The 20,987-nt window shown below is 35.9% G+C and overlaps 1 protein-coding gene across 3 annotated transcripts in view; it reads right to left on the reverse strand.

Annotated features, from left to right (window-relative positions):
* CDK17 (cyclin dependent kinase 17) overlaps positions 1 to 20,987 on the reverse strand; it is a 90,345-nt gene that overhangs the window by 25,381 nt on the left and 43,977 nt on the right. For all 3 annotated transcript variants that reach the window (XM_017804419.1, XM_017804420.1, XM_017804421.1), the window contains 2 exons: positions 14,188 to 14,352; positions 7,583 to 7,716 (listed from right to left, as the gene is read on the reverse strand). In XM_017804419.1, the coding sequence (XP_017659908.1) occupies positions 7,583 to 7,716; positions 14,188 to 14,352 (299 nt within the window). The remainder of the gene's footprint in view (positions 1 to 7,582; positions 7,717 to 14,187; positions 14,353 to 20,987) is intronic.

Raw genomic sequence — 20,987 nt, forward strand, 5'->3', positions numbered from 1 at the left:
CCCCTCCAACAGACAGGTTTAGCTATAATTTCATTATGATGGATAAAGTGCCTTCAGCAGAGTGATTTCTATCTGAATACTACATTTTTTCTTTATACTTAAATGTTGTTGTTATTATTTCACTGAAAACATTAAATCACAATTAATCAATTAATATTCTGGTAAACCTGAGGAAAGGGTCATCAAAGAACCTTTTCTTCTGTTAGCAGCAATAATGAAAATATAATCTTAAGACTACAAAGGATCACTGCCACTTCTCGTACCATAAATCCATGCTGGTTTTCAGCCAGTTTACTGAAATGCAACACAATTTAAGAAAGCATCAATCTGGAGCACTGAATCATGTGGCTTTTTATATTTGGGATAGAATTGATCCCAATATGTACAGCAGTTATGGCCAAATAAAAATATAAAATAAATAATATAAAAATTAAAAGCACAGAAACCAGGTTAAAGTTAGAGCATCTTTGCTTTAATTTACTTTAGCAGCATGAAAAACTTATGAAATGTGCTAAATATCTTTTCAGCAGTATTTGCAACAATTAGTATTTCTGAAGGCACAAAATTAGAATTATAGGTCAACAGGTTTTTTTCATGGAAGCAGTCAAATATATGAATTCTGAACACTTTCTTTTTCAAAATACTTTTAGCAAGAATTTTCATTTCATGGATATGCTGCTTAGACTAATGCCTGGCTGAATAAAAACTGCTCTTTCTTTCTTTTTTTCAAAAAAACACAGGCAGTTTTTTTTATTTACTTCATATCTCCCAGTAGTTTTAGAGGGAAAGACTGAAACTGTTCAGCACAGAGTATTCAGAAACTGCAGTCCAGGAGTTTCTATTCACAACCAATGAAAAACAAACAAAATAAATACATGTGTCATAAAAGCAGTTTTGAAAAATCTGAGAAAGGAGAAATGAAACTCAAATGTGAGACATTAACTTTCTTTTCATCAAGTGTATAAATACACAGGAAATCTGTGACAGATTATGCCAGAAATAATTAAAAGTTCTTCTTCTGTGTTTTTTCTTTTACTTTTGTTTTGTTATTATTTTATTGCATCTCAGAGAGCTTGTGAGGAAGTGAATTTACAGAATATAAGGAAGACTATGAAAAAAAAATAATGACAACCCTAAAAAGATCATGTCTGATTTTGTTTGCTTGGCTAAATTATCACCTATCAAGATATCACTCTGTGGCATTAGCCTCAACATAATCCCTGCTGAAATCCAGGGTCTGATGGCTGTTTGACTCAGTGGTAGGTGCTGGGCAGTAACAGAAGCTAATAAAGCAAGCTCTGCCTCATTTACTACTACACCATCCTGATTTTTAAATATAGATTTCTGTATGTTTTCATCAGTTTCTGTAACATAGTAATAGGAGAAACTGCCCAAAAGAAAGAAGGTAGCACAAATTTATCAGCTTGCCAGACGAATGAGGCAAAGAGGAAGGAAAAAATACCATGAGAAACGAAACAGAACATGCCACTGCAAAAACGCAAACTTGGACCTTTAAAACAATTCTGTGTAATGTTAATTATTAACACTAGCATTCACACCATCAACAAAGTTTCAAGTACCAAACAGAAAGTCCCATGAAGAAACTAGCTAATTCAAAATAAACCAACTTCTTGAATGTGAAAACGGGAAATCTGACCTTCCTGGATAGAAGTGTGGTTGGAGTGCAGGGTACAAAACTCCGACCTACTGCTTCTCATCTGATGCATTCCAGTGATTACTAGAGATGTGTTTTACAGATGGGTGAACACACCCAATATTATATCAGACTACTCCTAAATGGAACTTTAAAGGAAATCTGAGTTATGAAAATGCAAAACCAAAACAGCATACATTCCCTCCTTATAGAAAGAGCATTGCCTAGTGCAGTAGCTTTTCTAAAGGAAGAAGCATTTGCAAGTGGAATGCAAGAACTTTAGCACCAGGATTACAAAGGTTCCTAACAGAAAGGTAAAAAAAGCATCAATTGCTTATAACAAAGACAGTTATCCTTTAAAAAATCTAGCAAAAAACAGGTTAAAGTCCTCCGTTATCCAAACTGAAATTATTTTTCTTGTTGCAGTGACAGTTTTCTTATGCAAAAGAAATTAAAGTCTGCTAATCAAACAGATCAAAAGGAGGTCCATCAGTTTCATCAAAACTGTACTAGTAATTTAGAACATACATTTGTGGTTTTAGAAGAGGGACTTAGAAATCATCAAGCTTTCTGTGAACTTGAAAGTAGGAGTTTACAAAGATGATAACACATTTTCTAGTGTTACCTTGAAAAAGGTTGAGACAGCTGCCAAGCATAACTGAATGGAGATAATACAGTGACCACTGAACATCAAAAAAAGTCTTGATTGTATTTAGCTTCAAATTTTTGTCTGTCTAGTACTGAAATCTTCTGGTAGGTGATTACATGCTTAGATTCTCAGAAGAGACAACTGAAGAAAGAGTTATGCATTCTCAGGAGCCAAAGAGAAAGAAATTAGGTAAAACCCAGTAAATAAGGCAGAAAGAGTTCTGCAGCTGCCAGGCACAGAAGGAAGAGGGAAGGAAGAAACTTTGCTCAGAGAAGGCATCATGCAGTAATGTCTGCTGGGGATCCATGGGAGCCTCTTGAGGGGCAAGATATGTAGGGCTGAATGCTCAGGCTCTCCTGGATATAGTGGCTTCCTGCTTCCAAAACTAATGGAAGGAGAAGATACTGCACTGCCCCAACCAAAAACCTGTGTCAGTACTGCCATCCAGTCTGCTGTTCAAGCATTCAAGCAACTGAACAGATCCAAGAGTGCCCTGTTAGCACATGTGAATGGGGATCTATAAATCACATTCTAATCTGAAGCCTATGAACACAATCCTAACACTATGTCAGTTGAAACACCAATTAATTTTGTGGGGTTTTCTCAGGAGAAGGTACAGTTGCCCAGCTGTACCAACAGCAGATTGAGTTACTCAGACTGTGTCAAGACCCCCAAACTAGTCACAGCCCTGGTAAAGAGTGAAGCTAACCGAAAACTTCTCTCTCATCCACACTCTTCCTTTCGGAAGGTGACCAGCACAATGCTCACCTGCTTTACAGCATCAGTTCACAGCCTTTGTATTTCTTTCTGTTCAGCTAAAAGCATGATTCTTCAGCTAATCCTCCCAGGGGAGAATTATACTCTACAGCAGTGTGGAAGGAGCAGTCTGATCTGGAACACACTTCTGTCACTAATGTGACAGTCCAATGGATAGGAACTCTTTCTCAGGATAAAATATCTGGGAAACAGGCTGGTGAACAGTGGGTTATGGCCCTCCGCCAGTTCACATGCTAAGACAGCTTACAGACCTTGGACTTCTGGGAAAGGGAAACAGATGTTTCAATTTGCACAGACTGTTTCTCTGTATTTTTTATCCACCACAGCTCTTAATGATGCACTCACTATGCAGTGCATGGGCACAGGGACCCCAGTGAACCCTTACAGCTTGAAACATGAATTTATATTAATGCCTTACTGCCCATGTCTTCTTTTCAAGCAAAATCAAAGTTGAAAAATGCTTTAAGTTGTAGCTCCATGATCTAGAGAAGTGTTTCTCATTACATGATGAAAGCACATACACTTAAAACAGAGATACACATGTAGTCATTCTTAAGCTGTATTGCTTCTGACACTTGAAAAAATTATTCCATACAACTGTTTTGATAATTTTACTGATTTACTAAGTAATCATTAATATTAGCATGAGAATAGTAGACATTTTAATTGAAACCTAACAGCTGTTTGAAGCCAAACTCCTCACATAATAGACCTCACACCTACTGTCAGCATGGTTCCTGCCTGAATGAGTGGAAGCAAGGAGAAAAAAAAAAAAGGCAACTGCTTTACCAACAATTTGTAGCCCGTGGATTACAGGCAAAATAAACTTTATCTAGGCAACACAGTGAGATTCTGGTACGTTCTCTTTGTTTTCTAAGCACATGATAACAAGAAATAATCATTAAAAAAAAAAATTAGAACCTCAGCTGCAGTGTTGTCGAATTCAGAAGCAAATGCACACCATCTCCCTGTCTGCAGCAGTCACGCTGGCCTAAATTGTATGTCAAAGGGGGGGGCGGATGGGGGAGGATATGACAAATTGAAAGCTGGTGTCTCTATGTATGGAAAGTTTTCACCCCAGCAGACTTCTCACTGCAGAGCAGGATTCTTTCTCATTGCACTATCACCACTTCATATCTAAAATGCTTCATATTTAGGTTACATTGCAGTATGATGACTTCCTATCTAAAGCAGGGCAATTTAAGGTTATGAAATTTCAGCTTTCTATTGTTATGGAGATTCTGCTACAACAAACATGTTTTCCACTTCTCTCTCCATTGTCTATTTTGCATTTCTCTATCTTCCAAGATATTTCTATACAAAAATTTTAGAAACATCAAGTTTTATTTCCCAACAGAATCTTTCATATACTCTGTAGCAGATAATATGTCTGTTCTTTGACAGCATTTTATTTGTAGCTCTGCATTATTTGATTGCAGTGGGGATAGGCACTAAAAATCAAAATGTGTATTCTGATTGACAAAACATGCCAGGAATACTAATACTCAGTTTTTCTAATTAGCACTTTGAGTACAGTATGCATGCTTTCAGCAAGCACTTTAAAATAAGGGTTGAGTTTTTCTTTGATGGGCTGATAATTTTCAGAATTCTAGAGGAAGGTCAAGCTTAGCATGAAAAATCTGGTTATATACACGAAGTTCTTTCAAGTAAAAAGGACTGTTCCAAGGTTTCAGCTTTACCTGATTAGTTACCTTCAAAACAACTCAGGACCTCTGTCAATTCAGCAGAGAGAAACAAACATATATAACGAAGTAATTATGAACAAAACCAGTATAAATATAGTGAATATTGGCCAAACTAAACACAGAAAAAGCACATAGCCATAGCGTGACAGGCACATTCACCTTAATGTGGAAGAACAAGAGTGCTGATTTATCGTGTTTATCCAACTGTGTATATTTAATCAAACACATTCTACAATGGATTTCAAGTGGGACTGATGACTTCAGCAGACTACAGCAAAAACACACTGTCACACATACACTAATTTACTCCAACGTGTATGTATAGCACACAACTATAACTCAACCTAAGTGGCTATAAAGGGAGTATAGGCTACTCAATAATGTCTAGAGATGACAGATTAACTGTCCCCACAAGCCAGCAAAATAAAACTGAAATAACAGAAACTTACTTAACAACAAAGATGTTTCTTTCTCTTTATGTAATCACATTGCTACTATTGAACCAGCCAGCTCCATGGCACAAATCACACAAGGCATGCAGGCATGACTTTCTGCAAGAGGAAACCTTTCTTTGGCTCCTTCAAAGGCCAAGGAAGCAAGCGATCCCATTCCACAAACAGCAAAACGAGTAAAACTGGGTTTTCTATTGACTTATATCTTGAAGCTTAACTCATATATGGATGCTGTGGCATTTAATAAAGTCTGCATCTTTCCTAGCAGTGGATACATTAACAATGTCTCCCGACGCAGAGCTTTTTTTTTTCACAGAAATTAACAGAGAATTAGCATCTAAGATTTCTACCCACTTGTCAAAACTGACTAAAAATGACCCACGGGATAAACAGGAGGAGGGAAAGAAAGGCAGACGATGTAATCACTTACGGCCTTTTCACTAAGGAAATTAGAAAGTTGACTGAGAAGATCATCATTAGAAAGGTATTTTAACCAAAGCTACAAGAATTGTTATAGTTTTCTCCCTCTGGAATGCACAAATAGGTAAAAGTCCCACCTAAGCACTTCTAAGAAGTAAACTTAAGTCCACCAAAAATATCTCTCAATGGTAGCATTCTTAAAATTCAGAATTGAGGCTGCTGGCAGACATTAGCATGAAATCTTATGGGAAAAGTCACCATATCAGTACTAAAGGGATTTGAGGGAAACATTGCACTTCTTACAGAATATACATGAACAGCTGCCAAAAAAACATTCCTGCTCTCACTGACTGAGCCAGTCAATAAAGAAATAATGTTAATTTCAACAGTCAGAAACAAGCATTGGAATTTGGAGGAAAATGAGAAAATCAGCACTGCATAAACAAAACTTAGAAGCTTCCCAAGCCTGTTAAACAGTAATATTAGGTTTGTTACACAATTAAAGAGGCCAATGAAAAGATGCTTTTATTTGACATCTTATGAAAAACTACACAGAAATTTCCTGAACTTTATTGACTCTTCCTGAGTCCTTTTGTAATTTGTTTTAGAGTTCTTAAATTCTAATATAAAAGAGAACTCTTTAATGCTTCTTAGCCCTCTCTGGAAGACTTGACAGATTTCCATTTCAGTTTGTAATTTCATCATGCATCATTAATTTCTGTATTTCTTTCCTGTTTTAAGTGTGCATTTCAAAATGCAGAGGAAACAGACAATGAACAAAAAGTAAATAATCCTTTTAAATAATTTCCTTGATTTTTAGTTTCTCCAGCATGCATTCTGACAAGCAAGTTTTTACAATGACTTTTTTTCTTAATTTAAGTATCCCTCATAAACCAATAGGCCCACCTTAGTTCTCCCAAGCAAACTCCAGCAAGCAAACTTGGGAGAATGAAGTCTTTAGATCAAACCTGAGATTAATTTACAAATTCAGGATTCTGAAGACAAAACCTTCCACATGCAAGAAATTATATAAATATTCAATACAGCTAATTCACAACATTCTTGGATTCATATCTGCATTACATGCTTGGAGTCTTGGAATTCCAAGCATAACAGAATGCCTCACAAATAAAAAAAGTTTTGGCACGTCCTCCCTACTGTAACTTATCCAAATCTGTTTCCCAATCCAGTATTTGATATGAGGCTTTGAATGAAGATTTAAAATCTTACAAACTGTGCATATTGCTATGTATACTATAAAGCAGCAATGAAAAAATGTTACATGCTTCTGTAACAAAGACATCATTATAATTGTAACTTTTATACACTCAAGAAAAAGGAAGTGTTCTGTTTTAGTTCACAAAGGGAAATGACAACAAAGCAAGCACAAGGGTAGCTAGTATTCATAATGAGACTCATAAATAAAGGAAATTATGTGCACAGTTATTCATAAGGTACTTTTCCTCCTTTTGTTTACCATCCTGTAAAGTTCCGTTCATGAAAAAAACAGGAAGAAAGGAAAAGGCTGAAGCAGTCAGGACCATTGCTGCTGTAGCATTAGTTTTGCAAAGACCAGAAAACAGTGTTAAGTAAAAAAAATGTCTAAACCATGTATCTTCTTGAATACATTCAGTGAACTGCACAGAATGTGACAGAATGCTATTCAAATGCTACACTCAAGAAATTCCTCCCAAAAAAACAAGTTTCAAACCATATGTAGATTTTCAAAATTAACAGCTCATAAACAGTGCAAGATAACCATCTTTCTGTGTGACAAATGAGGATGTATTTAGTGCAGAACTGAAACTATTTTATGTCAGAACAATTACAGTTAATTGAGAAGACAACCAGTTATAACAAACAATTAAAGCAACCCCCAACTCTCTTGTCAATTTAAATGATCCTTATATGAAAAATAAATTACCTCCATGGAGATTCGTCTGTGTATCCGGTTTCTGAGACAAACACCTGTGGGAGACTGAACTTCATCAGATGATGTTCCAGAAGCTTGGTCACTTTCCCCATCTGACCCCATTTTCAGATTTTCATGAACAATATCTTAAAAATAATCCAAAGAATTGAAAACAGTTAATCAGCTCTTTTGAAGAGATGGAAAACAATTCAATCATTACTGCGCTTCGGATTACACGGCAGAGTCAAAGGCTCATCACAGCCATGGTAGCCTTGATATATACTTTCTATGGCTCAGGAATAATCACAAAATGAATAGGTTTACTTTACAGGACTTCTACGCAGACTTTATCTTTCTTTCTCTTACTTGGACTGCAGCAGAACTCAGTTTTCCAAAACAAAAGACAAACATTTCGATACCAATTTTAATTCCCAAAGGCCCTTCTAGCTAAACTCCCTCAGTACCTCTTCTCTTTTAGCTGCTCTGGGATATACAACATTACTGAGAATATTTAGCATTTTCAAATCAGAATGCCTGATGTTAGTAATCTAAATGTATCTTCAGAAAGCTTTAAAAAATCCCAAAACGGAGAGGTATAGGTATTATTTTCAGAAACGACAAATACCGGAACTTCAGAAATAAAATGCTCTGGTGTCCAAGTGTGGAGGAATGGGATGTATTATGACCATCTAAATAGAGGCCCACAACTTACAAGTGCATTCAGCGGAGGACCTGACATTTAAGAGCAATTAAGTGAAACTTGTGACCTCATGGAGGAATTTACGTAACAGACTGCCTGAGTTATGTGATGTTGCAGGATCTTCATGTCAACTGAAATCGGTATTTTTAACACAATCCTTTAGATTCATCCACACAAAAGAGTTTATGTGTATAATATACATTACTTTTAAGCACCAAAGAATTTTCCAGACTTTGGAAGACACCGTAATGAACAAGAGGAAATCAAAGCGGTGTCATTAATAGCAGAGAGCCAAATGATTTGCAAAAGGACACACATGGGAAATTGGTCATACAAGCAATTCACTATGAGTAATGCTCCATTATTACTTCTGAAATAATTGAAATCAAAATTACTCTAGCAATTAAATACTAGGTGCTTCAAAAACCACCCATTTCCCTGCCCTCTCCTGATCCTTGATATTAAGCATTATCTTGTACAAGGTAAAGAAGAACCTGAGGAACTAAAAACCTCAGACCTCTACCCCTAGAAAAATGCTAATATTAGGAAAACACATAGAGATCAATTCAGTCTTACCACCAACACACATGAAAATATTTATCATTTGCAAAGCATTACAGCAACTAAAAAAACCCCCAAAACAAAACAAAAGAAAAACTGCAAGTTTTTTCACTATCAACAAGCAAGAAAACTGGATTTTCTAGGGGGACAAAAGCCATTAGGCCAATGTTTCTTATCAGCACATCTTCACTTGTCTAGTTTGTCTCACACAGAATCATGTAGACTTCAAAGGAACAAATTCTTCTTCAGTGCAAAGAATTTCCTTTTATAGAAAATAGAATGGATATAAAAAGAAAGATTAACTCATAAGGAATTAGCAACACATATTTTAACACAAAATACTGCAATTAAACACACAAACTAAGCATGCATCTCACGCACAAAGCATATTTTCCAGCAGTGATGTGGATTTATATTGGATTTGATTAAAAATCCACACTGCGTTAGAATTTTCTGTGCAAATCATGCTCAGATTTGGACTGAAGAAGAAAAATTAACCTGCAGTCCTTACATAATAAGAAGCAATCTTTTGGTTTCAAACAAGGTAAATATTCATCAATGCTTCTAAAAGCATAGTAGTTTGAACCACAGGAAGAGATTTCCAGGAAGTGGTTCCTAAAGATCAGCCTTACCTTCAAGCTAAGCAGACAAAGTGTGACTCTCTTTTGCCAGATCGCTAAGAAATCTCTCTTACCCTCTGTAGTGACTTGACAGCTGTATTTTTAAAAATCTCTAACAAATGCTGGGAAATTATTTTTAGTAATATAAAAGCATCATTGAAAACATTATTTGCAGCAAAGCTGTTATGACAGTGCTGTTGTATCTGGTAAAGAGTACATTCACAGTATCAGTTATTTAATAAATATCCTCTTTTCAGTTACAGCTCTCGAGATTCTGTTTGTAAAATGAAGTGTAGCACCTACTGACAATTGTTCCCCAAGCTATTTATCCTCATGTTAGCACAAGCCCACTGATTGGGCCCCAAAGTCTATTTTCTTTATGGAAGCTAGGTAAGAGACAGTTATCGCAGCAACTCCACAAAATAAAAGACTGTATTTTAAACCATGGAGCAATTACATAATTTCCTTTTTTAAAAAGACTGACACTTATTAAAAAGTAATTAGGGGACTGATTCTGTCATACTTTTCATGTTCAATTCACAAAAGCATCTGTATTACGAAGTTACTAGTAAAAAAAGGGCAGTTCAAAATGCAATGCGCAGAACTACAAAGAGCACTCCAGCTGACAAAGGTAATTCTACTAAGAAGATTACCTATGTAATGACACACAACTAAGGACTATTTCAAGAACTAGTAACACAAACCCATACATTTGGGACAAAAAATGTAGCTGCAAGGAGATTCTGCTCTTTATATATCAGGAATGTGAAGACAAAGTGGTTTGTACCACACAAGTCTAAAAATGCAGTATTTCAGACTTATATAAGATGATGATTTTGAATACTGTTGTGATTTGATTAATTCTGGTAAGTCTGGATAAGCTACATACCCATAACCAAGCAGGCTTAAGCAGGATACTGGCTGTAGCATCCAAAAATGTATCATTAAGTGCATGCCTGAGTTTCCAATGGGCTAAATACCCAACTGCTCTTATCCGTAAGGGTTTGCAGATGTTTTAATTATTTTCTAAATAGATATAATTTTAAGCTTTTTAAGAATAATTTGACTGTGTCATCATCTAATATAAATTCATCTTTTTATTTTATTGAAGTAAAAAGGCATTAGTAGAGCCTTATGTCCATTATTTTAATAGCATAAACCCCAGACGAAGGCATTAACCTAGACATTTTAATAATTTTTTCACAGGTGCATGATGACATTTGATTAAGCAATGATGAAAATCATGCAAATATTTCCTTAATTTCACTAAGCTTTTCTATAGATAAGTTCTTCTGCGTCAGAGCCTACTTGCAATGGTCTTCTGAGGTTTTAAACATTCAATAATGTATTGAACTGCTTTCACTGAATATCAAAGCCATTCTCTTACACAGGTGTTTATTTCAATGTACTCTACACATCTTATTAAAGCTGTAGGTGACTACAGTGTAACACGGTAACTATGGAAGTACATTTAAAGGAAAAGGCTGTCCTCAATTCAGAAAAGGCTGTCCTCATTTCAGGGAAGTCCTCATTTCAGGCTGTGCAAGGAACACATCACAGAAGAAATTAATACAGGGAACCTACAGTGCAGCAAAGGAGAACTCCTCCAAGTGAGCCATAATCAAAGGCACTAATTAGTCAGTACTGAGTCAGACTGTATGATCTTTCCACCTTATCTCAAATTATTACAAAAATAATCACATGACTTGCATATTGGATTCCTTCCAAGGCACACTTTTCCAAAGCTTACTTTTCTATGAAGTAACTACATTTTAAGATTAGTTTCACTAATAATAGGATTCAAATTGAGGAAGGCCATAGAAATTGCCTTTGCTGTTATTGTTATCAAACTATAAAAACTGTATGGGAACCTCATTCCTTTCATTTAATAATTATGACAATGAAAACTTCTCCACAACTATATCAGCTCGACTGGCAAAAGCAGGGATAAACTCTCTCCTGGCCGTTACTACAGTTCACCAGGAGGGTCAGCTTCAGGTGGCTCTGCACATTCCAGGTGCCTCTCCAGAGGTGCCATTAACGTAAGCATGGAACAAGGACAATCAGATTTGCTCTGCATTCAGCCAGGTCAGGGCCAAAAGGAGTTTATTAGCCCTGGCTTCATCATGGACTGTAGCAGTTAAATGTTTCCAGAGGCACGTGACTGTAGAAGCTGTATAGATCCAAGTGGACTAAAAAAAATCCCTCAGCTAGACCCTCATTCGGTGGTTTCACAGTTTGGCCTGGGAATCATCTATACTATTTAAAAATATCCTGATAACTGAATACTAAATTAAATAACTACTAAACAAATTTTAAACAGAGGTACAGCTAAAAAATTTTTATTTTACACAGCATTTTATGAAACCTAAAGCTAACAGAGAGTTTCCATGTAGAAATTCTTTTTTAAAGTATTTTTGGATTTTACATGTTACCACAACTGCAGGAACTCAAGCACAATGCTCAAAAAGCTAACAAAACTCCAAAACACTCCTTGGCTTTTCAATGAATTACGTTGAAAATCTTATTCAAAAACAAGCAGCCATGAAGATGCACTTGTGGCAGGTTTCAGTTTCATCTGTTTTTTTTAACCAAATAATCGTCCTTTAATTGCCATCACTTTGTGATATTTCTAGGATATCTCTCTGACCGCATTTTTCTACCTATGAAATAAAGGAAAAACTGTAAAGAAAAGATGACAGATGAAGACAGCAAAGAAAATAAAAGTTTCATGTAGTGTAGTACATTTGACTTGTTTAATTTGGGATGTCATTATCCCAACAGGCAAAACCTCAGCTTCCTGCTGAGCAATAACCATTCTAACATGTCAGGAACAAAAGGAGGAAAAATGGGAAAAAGAAGCAGAAAGAGTAATTATGCTTGCATATACTTGTACTTGTGTTTTCTGCCACTGTATAACATGTATAAGTAGCTTACATTTTCATCAAATAAGGAGTAAAAAAATAGCATCATCATATCCAAAGCAAAAAGAGGTGTTTAATGTACACATAAAGAACCTGGCCCAGTGAAAGTTGTCCCTGCTCATGGCAACCTCCAGGGAGGTTGGGACTAGGTGATCTTCCAACCCAAACCATTCTGTGGTTCTATGATACATTCTGTGCATCTATTCCATACTACTTCGACAAAATTACAAACTGTACAGCTATCTGTAGCTCTTTAAAACATGCTATTATAACACTTTGTACAGACTAACATATTCAAATCATGCATGCTATTTAAACAACAGTTCACCTATAAAATGTGATCATCTGAGAAAAATATAAGTAATGTCATTCTTTCACAATACTTATGTATTAGTATATTTTTTCAGATGAAAAATAAAGTTTTGGAGAAGACTGAAGGATCATTAAATGAAAACAAAAACTGTTATGGGACATTCACTTCAGAGTTCGTCTTGATGATCCTTGCGGATCCCTTCCAACTCAGAATATTCTGTGATTCTGTGTATGAATTTTCCTTTTGCAAAGCTCATTTGAAGTTTGTGAAGAGGAAGTGAAATTCTGGAGAGGAATAAGTCACTGGTAAATTTACATTTCAAAATCTTAAGAGAATGACGGTAAAGTCAACACACAAGTACAAGAGTACAAGCATCTCTGTACTCAACAACATCTCTGCTGTTCCTGCACATAGTTTATATTTATCTAGTTTGACAAATTTAAGTACACAATAATTTTTTTAAACTTTGTCTTCCTGTTAGATTCTTGGCAAGTTAACTAAAGACTGGCTTGGAAAAAATGAAAAAAAATAAAATACTGTGTACAGTACTTGAGTGAAATCAGGAATTGATCTAGCAGTCAAACTGTGCACACTAATACCCATTTTCTTGTGTGATGACAGCTGCTATAGTCAATTCAAGAGGACAGGTTGAAGAAGACAGATTCAGTCTGAACGGTAGCACAAGCAGTAAAAAGGCATGTTTTTGAAAATGATGAATGATATTACAGCAGATTAGGATATAAGTGGTTTGACTACTATCTTGAAGATTCATAGTTTAATCTTGAAGATCAGTTTATCACACACTTCTAAAGGAGGGCAGAAGATTGAAAAAATCATAAAATTCTAATTAAGCTGTGACTTGCTTTCATTTTCTAGAATCAATTTATTAAGCATAATTTAAAATAACATAAAAGCAGGGTAAAACATTAATGGTGACTGGAGGCAGCAACATGACAAATTACTTGTAGAAGAGAAAATATTTCACAACTTTTTTGCTTTACAGAGGCACAAATATACCTCGGGAGCACAACAAAAAGATAATTATAGTTGAGTGGTCTTAATTTGTCACTGAAAAAAACATTTTTTCCTTATAATAATGCGAAGTAATACACCAGTTCTTTTAAAATTCCACATATAGGACTACTATTCTCTATTTTTAACATATTACATTTATTGTACTTCTTGCCAATGCTTAATTGAGATGGACATACGGGTTCCTTGCAAAGTATTTAGAAAGAATATTTTGTAACTTTTGTAACATTGCAACTTGTCAAAAATTCATGAGTGATTTCTGTGTGTTCTTCTGATTGCTTTCTTCCTGAAAATCTTAGGAGACACTCAGTGTCTCAAAAACAAAATTCTCGAACAATTCCAGAAAAAATTACTGCATACCCAGAGATTTATTAAAGCATTAGAATAATCATCTCTCTTCCTAAGAATCAACACAAACATTACTTTTCACAGAACACTTCATTTAAACAAACAATGTAGGAAATTACCTAATCTGCTCCCATTTCTGGGCATTGCCATGAAGGAGCCGAGGCTGCCCCCTATGACGCTATGTGGTCTCCGTAAAGGGGGCTTCTTGAAAGATCCTGTGTATTGGTGGAGGAACGAGTGCATGCTGTGAGATGTTGGAGGCCTGCCATTCTTCACAATAGGCTCTACAATTCACAAGGATCAAAATATTCATTGCCACAAGCAAGTAGGAGTGTCAGGAACATGCCAGAAGGAAAAAAAAAAAGAAAAAGAAAAAAACCAGTTACTAAACAGGAAATCACCAGTCTGTTAAGATTATCTTTCATGCTAACAGTAGACCATCATACTACTGCCATTTCTCTATTAACAAATGAGTACAAAACATGGCATTAAGTATTATGTAAATTTAATTTTATTAAATTCTGTCACTCTGATGCTGGATGAGTAAATGTGCTGAATATACAGTCTCAGAACTTCAAGAAAATGAGAACACTGTAATTATTTTCTACTGTCTTACTGCACAGTGTTGAATCTTTACTATAATTTAAACAGAACAGCTGTTAGATCAACTATGATGAGCAAATTCAACTGCAAGCCTTTGCAAACATTCTCCCTCTCAAAATTCTTGCGTCACTAGTAGCAAGATCTTGCTATTGGGCGTCCTTAGAAGTAAACATACCTGTCTATACCTACCAGAGCTGTCAAGTCATAATTAAAGTTATTAACTTACAGGAGATCAGAAAAATTAAGTGTTCGATTTGTTATTTTGCCTTTCTACTGGATTGTACTTCAGACAGTTCATAGTACTTAAGACCTAAAACCAGGATTTTGAGATTTTTGTAAAAGTTATTATTACTGATAAACGCTTTCTAAAAAGATAAAACGTTATAAATTTTAAAATCTTATTTACAAGTGTGCACAGAAATAGAGCGTTCATGTTCTCTCGGTAACCTGACTGTGCACACACGGACTAGCACTCAAAGGATCGACATGGTACTAGAAGCAGACTAACTGTAAAAACGCAAGAGGATTTTTTTACCCCAAGAAGAAGTAGAACAGATGTCAGCTTGCATTGACTGTCACAAAACTGGACTTGACAGAACCGTCAATGAAGTCATTCATACAAGAAAATACAGGAGAAATACTCTCACTTCAGAAAAAGAGATCAGAATCATTTGGCAGCTACATGCAAGCACTGTCCCTGTACTAGGGTAAAGACCAGAAGATATGCTCAAAAACCACTTGTGATTCAATTGATTTTATTTTTCCATCATTTGATTCTTATTAACATTACAGATTTGTGTTGTTTGGTACTATTCAGAAGACAGAAAACGCAGCAGCCACACATTGAGCAACCTCAGCACGAGCAGTGCTACTGAACAGAGCAGCACCCACCAAGGTGTCACTGGAGCCACTGCTCCCAGAGTGTAGCACAGACAGGATCTTCTCAGAACTCCACTCACGCCTACTGGGACAGGGAGTAGTCTGGGATGCCATTTCATCACCCCAACTTATATTCCCACATGCAGGGACCCCAAAATCTTGCTTTCCCTTCCAAAATAAGGTAAGAAGAACAATATAGCTAGGAGAAAATTTTGTATGGAAAGTAGAATTTCAATGGTGAAGGAAAAGAACAGCAAGAAATACCTATTATTCTAATAAAAGCAGGATCCTGATGGGAACCCACTCTCTCCCCACATATACAAAAACCTTGTGCATATATTACTATGACTAGTCTGAAGCAAAGATAGAAGTACACAGAACTATCCAAGGACACGGCAGTGACTTTAAGAAATAATTGTACAACGGATTTTTGCAAATAAACACATATAACACAGTGAGACAAAAAAAACCACCTAAACACAAAAAAACCAAAAAGAAACACCAAGAAAAGACTAACTCAGCTGCTGCAGAAAAAAAAAACCAAAAACAAACAACAAAAAACCGGAAAAAAACCATGCTGCAGGCAGAAAACCAAATGTGAAAGGACATGTCAGCACTTATAAACCTGCCTGCATCCTTCAGTTACCATCCTTCATAAATACAGCTTCAAAGTAGGTGAACATGATGAAAAATTCACCACACATCCATGTATATCCTCATGAAGTATAATCAGGGTCTTCAAAACTCTGCACATCTCTGTCCCAAATGCTTATCTACGTTTCTAATATTTTGCATCATCCCTTTTGACTTAAGCATGGTATAAGCTTCCTTCTTGTGTTCCTTCAACAGCATGTTTATCCTAGGGCAGCAGGTAGCAAATTCCTCATAATTTTTTTAATAGAATCTATTACTTATTCCACGTGACACTGTAAAAGTTAAATGCATATACTATATACATCTATAATCTGCTTCCTATAATTTTATCTCTGTGATTATAGGTTTGATTTGCCTTTAAAAAAAATGGTTCCCTATATAAAACTCACAAACATTCCTTACCTTAGTGTCACTGTACTAAGTAACCACTCAAAGGCTTAGCTGACATGACGGAGGTGTCTCCAGCAGCACAGTAGGTATTTTCATGCTGCTGTTGCTTTAATATTCAGCCACAGTCAAAATGAATGATGGAAATTAAAAGGGGAGTAACAAAACAACAGAAAATTCACTGTGCAAGTGTATCATACACAGTCTGGTCTTCCTCTCTCATATAGATTAAACCAGTAGAAATATGATACAACCCACAGACTTTGTAGAGGACTGAAGAGGGCACTTAGGAATCAGCTGCATCCACCACCTCCTTCAGCACAAGAGGGAGGGTAGTGAAAGAGCCAGCTGTGGCAGGTTGCAAATGGCACACAAAATGATTCTTCACACCACACAGTCTGTGGTGTTTCCTCACCACAGGAGGCTACAACTATCAGAACTTACAAGGCTCAAGGGGAGACTGAATAAGAAATCTGCTCAGGGTTACTAACCACACAGAGACTTGCCTAGTTCACGAAGGCTCTGAACTAGAAACCAGTACAGTTCTCTGGGGAAATGATGTTATATTTTGAGCTCTAATCTTAGACTTGCCCTCAAATGTCATCCTCAGAGACTGGAGAACAGACAGGTAGAACTCCAGCTGTCCTTTCAGCATAAGACTTCTGCAGCACCTGGGCAGTTCACTCGTGTTGGCTCTCGCTGCCACAACCATTCCAGCAAGGGTCTTGTTAATTATTTATCTCTAGTTCTCTTTCCTTACCCTGCTCTATAATTTGTAATTCCAAACTGATATGGAAAGAAGCTGAAGCAGAGACTTCTCAGTGGTTCTTTTTAAACTGTATTTTGTTGGTTGTTATTATATTCTCTTCCTATTTTGGCTAAAAAATCATGAGATCTTTGGCTCATCTTTCAAGAAATGCCATTTCAACTCTTACATTTCTTATGCAGCCTACTAAGCTATCAGACAAATCTAGTATTTAAGTGCGGAAAAAGTTAACATTCTCAATGAGAATATAAATTACGTATCATAAATTATGTGTTATACTGATGTACAGGATGACCACATGTATTTATTTTCAAAGTCTCTGAACACTTTTTACAATAAAAAAATATTTTATATCTATATAAACATTAATTTTATAACTATAAAAACATACACACCCCTTTTTTAATGCCATGTTCATGTTATCTTGTTTAAGTGTACACCTTCAGCAAGGTTGAAGACTGGGCAATGCATGGTGATTATGCAGTGTTGTATTACTCGATTTTCAAGTCTGGTGAATGCTGAGCTGACCATTTATTTCATTTGGATAATTGTCTTGTATTTCTCACTTTCTATCACTCAAACTTCCGTTACTATTAGCATGACTCAAAATAAATACAACAGCACTATCCAAAGACAACACTGTATAAAATACAACCAAGCCTGGTTTATTAACCTTGTAAGATTTGCTAGACCATGTTACTGATTTGTTTTAGAATACACACATATACTTTAAGAAAATACAGTACCCAGTAAGGTACCACTGCTTTGCTAAGTTTGAAATAATGCCAACACTAATGCTAACAAACATAAAACCCCAAAAAATAACTCAAATGAGACACTGAAATCTTTCAGTTATGAAATTACATAAATTCATGTTTTAACATAAGTGGAACTGTCTTTTATTACTTCATAATTATGAGAACTGCCAGAATCAAGTAAAACATTGGTGTATATAATTAAGTAGCCTGTCTGAGGAATTAGCTAAAACCAAGTATTTCATAAAGATTTTTCCTTTAACTGCAATTTAAATTAACCATAAAGCCTGACCTGAAATTACTCCTGAGTTAAGCAATTTTTCAATAAATCCATGATGTTTCTTTTCCTTGTCCACCTATAAGAACAAAGACCTACACTACCACTTTCTTTGCTGTGCTGGATTTACTTAACTGGATTTACTTAATCTAAGCTCCAGAGAGCCTGCAGAATTGCCTGGCATTTCTTGGCAAGGCCTCAGCAACTGACATACTGTCACACATCAGTCAGCTGGTGGATTAAAGAAAGAAAGTGTTTTCATTAGGAATGTAAATGCATTTTAAAACACATTTTATGAATATATAATACCACATACTCAACTACCTCTTTCTTTTTTTTATGTCCCATGAGTATCTCTATTATGTGACAAAAAGACCAAGCTGGTTTTCAGATTTCACTGCCTAAATTTTGGAATGATATTTGCTTCAGCTAGCTTTAATAAAGAACCAAAATCACCTGTCATACAGCACGACATTATCCCTTAAATCAAACATCTCTGACAGAGCTGATTAAGTCTGCAAAAAAATATTTTATTCCATAAGCGTTATCCATTCTGGACATGGAAACCATACAAATACATAAATATGTATTTTAACTTCATACAAATAAAGTACACAAGTGGAGTTTTTTCTAATCAAGTGATACTGGAGACACAGAATTTGATTGCTGATTTGGGTACAGAATGGGGACTGAACCCAGGCATGTTCCATATTCTAAGTAAGGATGAACTCTGGGTGACAGCAAGCCTGCCACAATTCACTGCTGCTACCTAAAATGTAGCTCAAGGTCCTCCTCCCACAGAAAAGTGTAATTTTGATTTAGGTTTTAGAACTAGATCACCACAGGGTACACAGAGCGTGTGCTGGCAGACAGGTGGAGGCAGAACCTCACTCACCACTCTTAGCTGCAACTTGACTCTGGACTGGCTCAACTATAACAAAATCTCAGTAAATGTCCCGAGAATCCGCTACCGGTTTTTATAGGTCAGGATTCTACATAGTTTCTTTTCCACCCACCTTGACCTCACCCTTGCTCCAGAAAGCTTCCAAGGCTGTTTTTTTTTAATTTTCCATTTTGATAGAGAATGAAAAAGTGTCAAAAATCTACATTTGTGAAACTAAATATTCATTCTCTAAACAGCCTTGCATTCATGAAGCTTGTGATGCATTATGACAACCATTTAAGATTATTTATATAGGCCTCTCAAATGCCACTGTCATATAGCTTAATCATATTTTGGCATCATCTACTACACATTCACTTAACTGATCTGAATGTATGCTCTGTTAATAATTACTCAATTTTTACATGTGTCTCAGTAATAAAAAAAAAAAATTTTTTTTTACTGGAAATACAAAATATTTTGAACAAACTGTTGAAGAAGCTGTTGTCAAGAAGCTCTTTATTTCTTCAGAAAGTGTAGAATGTAAGCAGGTGAATTTCTGACATTTTAGAGCTGGCATGCTGCGCTGTACAATACTTAATCATACTGTTATAATGCAATCAGATCCATTCAGTAAAATTATTTGATTGCAGGTGACAGCTCCCATATAAGATATATTTAAATAACTCAAAGCAGCAATATGTTTTCTATATATGTACTCTCAAGGAGCTGGATGAGGAACACTACAAAATACTGTGTATTTATACATTATTTTATGGGATTGTTTCCTTGGGCTCCAATATGTGATACCCAGGAAAGCATTAAGTCACTCTAAAACCAGAGCAACCACTCAATATCACTTAAAATAGTATTTATTCATTAAATAATAAGATGAAACCTCTGAACTATTGACTATTAAAATATTAAAAACTTAGCAAAACCTCAAGGGATTCCTCCCATTGCTCAAAGTTATCTGAGTGCAGCAGTCATGTCCAGAGCAAATATTCTTCACTTGGACGACACAGGGCAAAAAATATTTGGCAGCACATTTGAACAAATATGCTGACAGAAACCCAGAGAAACATGGTCTTCAACCTTCGATGAGAAATGAAGTACATCAATTACTAAAATGGCACTGTAATGTCCTGTAAACTTTATTTTTTAATTTGGGACAAAAAGGGCAGACATTTTTCCAAGGCTTCTGTTTAAACTACAAAACCAAGAGATAATATGCAACGCAAGGAATGAGATCAAGCCATCTAAAAAAAACCACTAAAAAAAGCCTTTCAAAGTTGACTTCACATGCAGTGAGGTTTTGCCTCTGGTCTGGATACCAGGACAAAGATTACAATCAAGTGAAATATATTCAAAGCCAAAAACCTGCCTCTGAGATTTACGTATTTCACAGTGTTTAGAAAATAATTCTCAGGCAGTATTTTTGCTCATCAGATCTGCACTGGAATACAGGCATGGCAGTTCTGTACCTCAAATCATATAAGCATAGCAAACCATCAGTTTAAAATCGCAACTGCAGAAGGCATCACACTACACCAAATTTTCAGAAAACTGTTTTAGCTACAACTTAAATCAATGTGAGTCAGCATCATAGCCAAGATACAAGCATCCCTGGCCTCTATCCTTGCATCCACACACGCAGCTACCCTGTAACTCCCAATGCAAACATCTGTGAGACCACGCTGCCAACCAAACCAGGA

Source organism: Lepidothrix coronata, unplaced genomic scaffold (genome assembly GCF_001604755.1).
Source record: "Lepidothrix coronata isolate B3197 unplaced genomic scaffold, Lepidothrix_coronata-1.0 Scaffold9, whole genome shotgun sequence".
NCBI classification, from domain to species: Eukaryota; Metazoa; Chordata; class Aves; order Passeriformes; family Pipridae; genus Lepidothrix; species Lepidothrix coronata.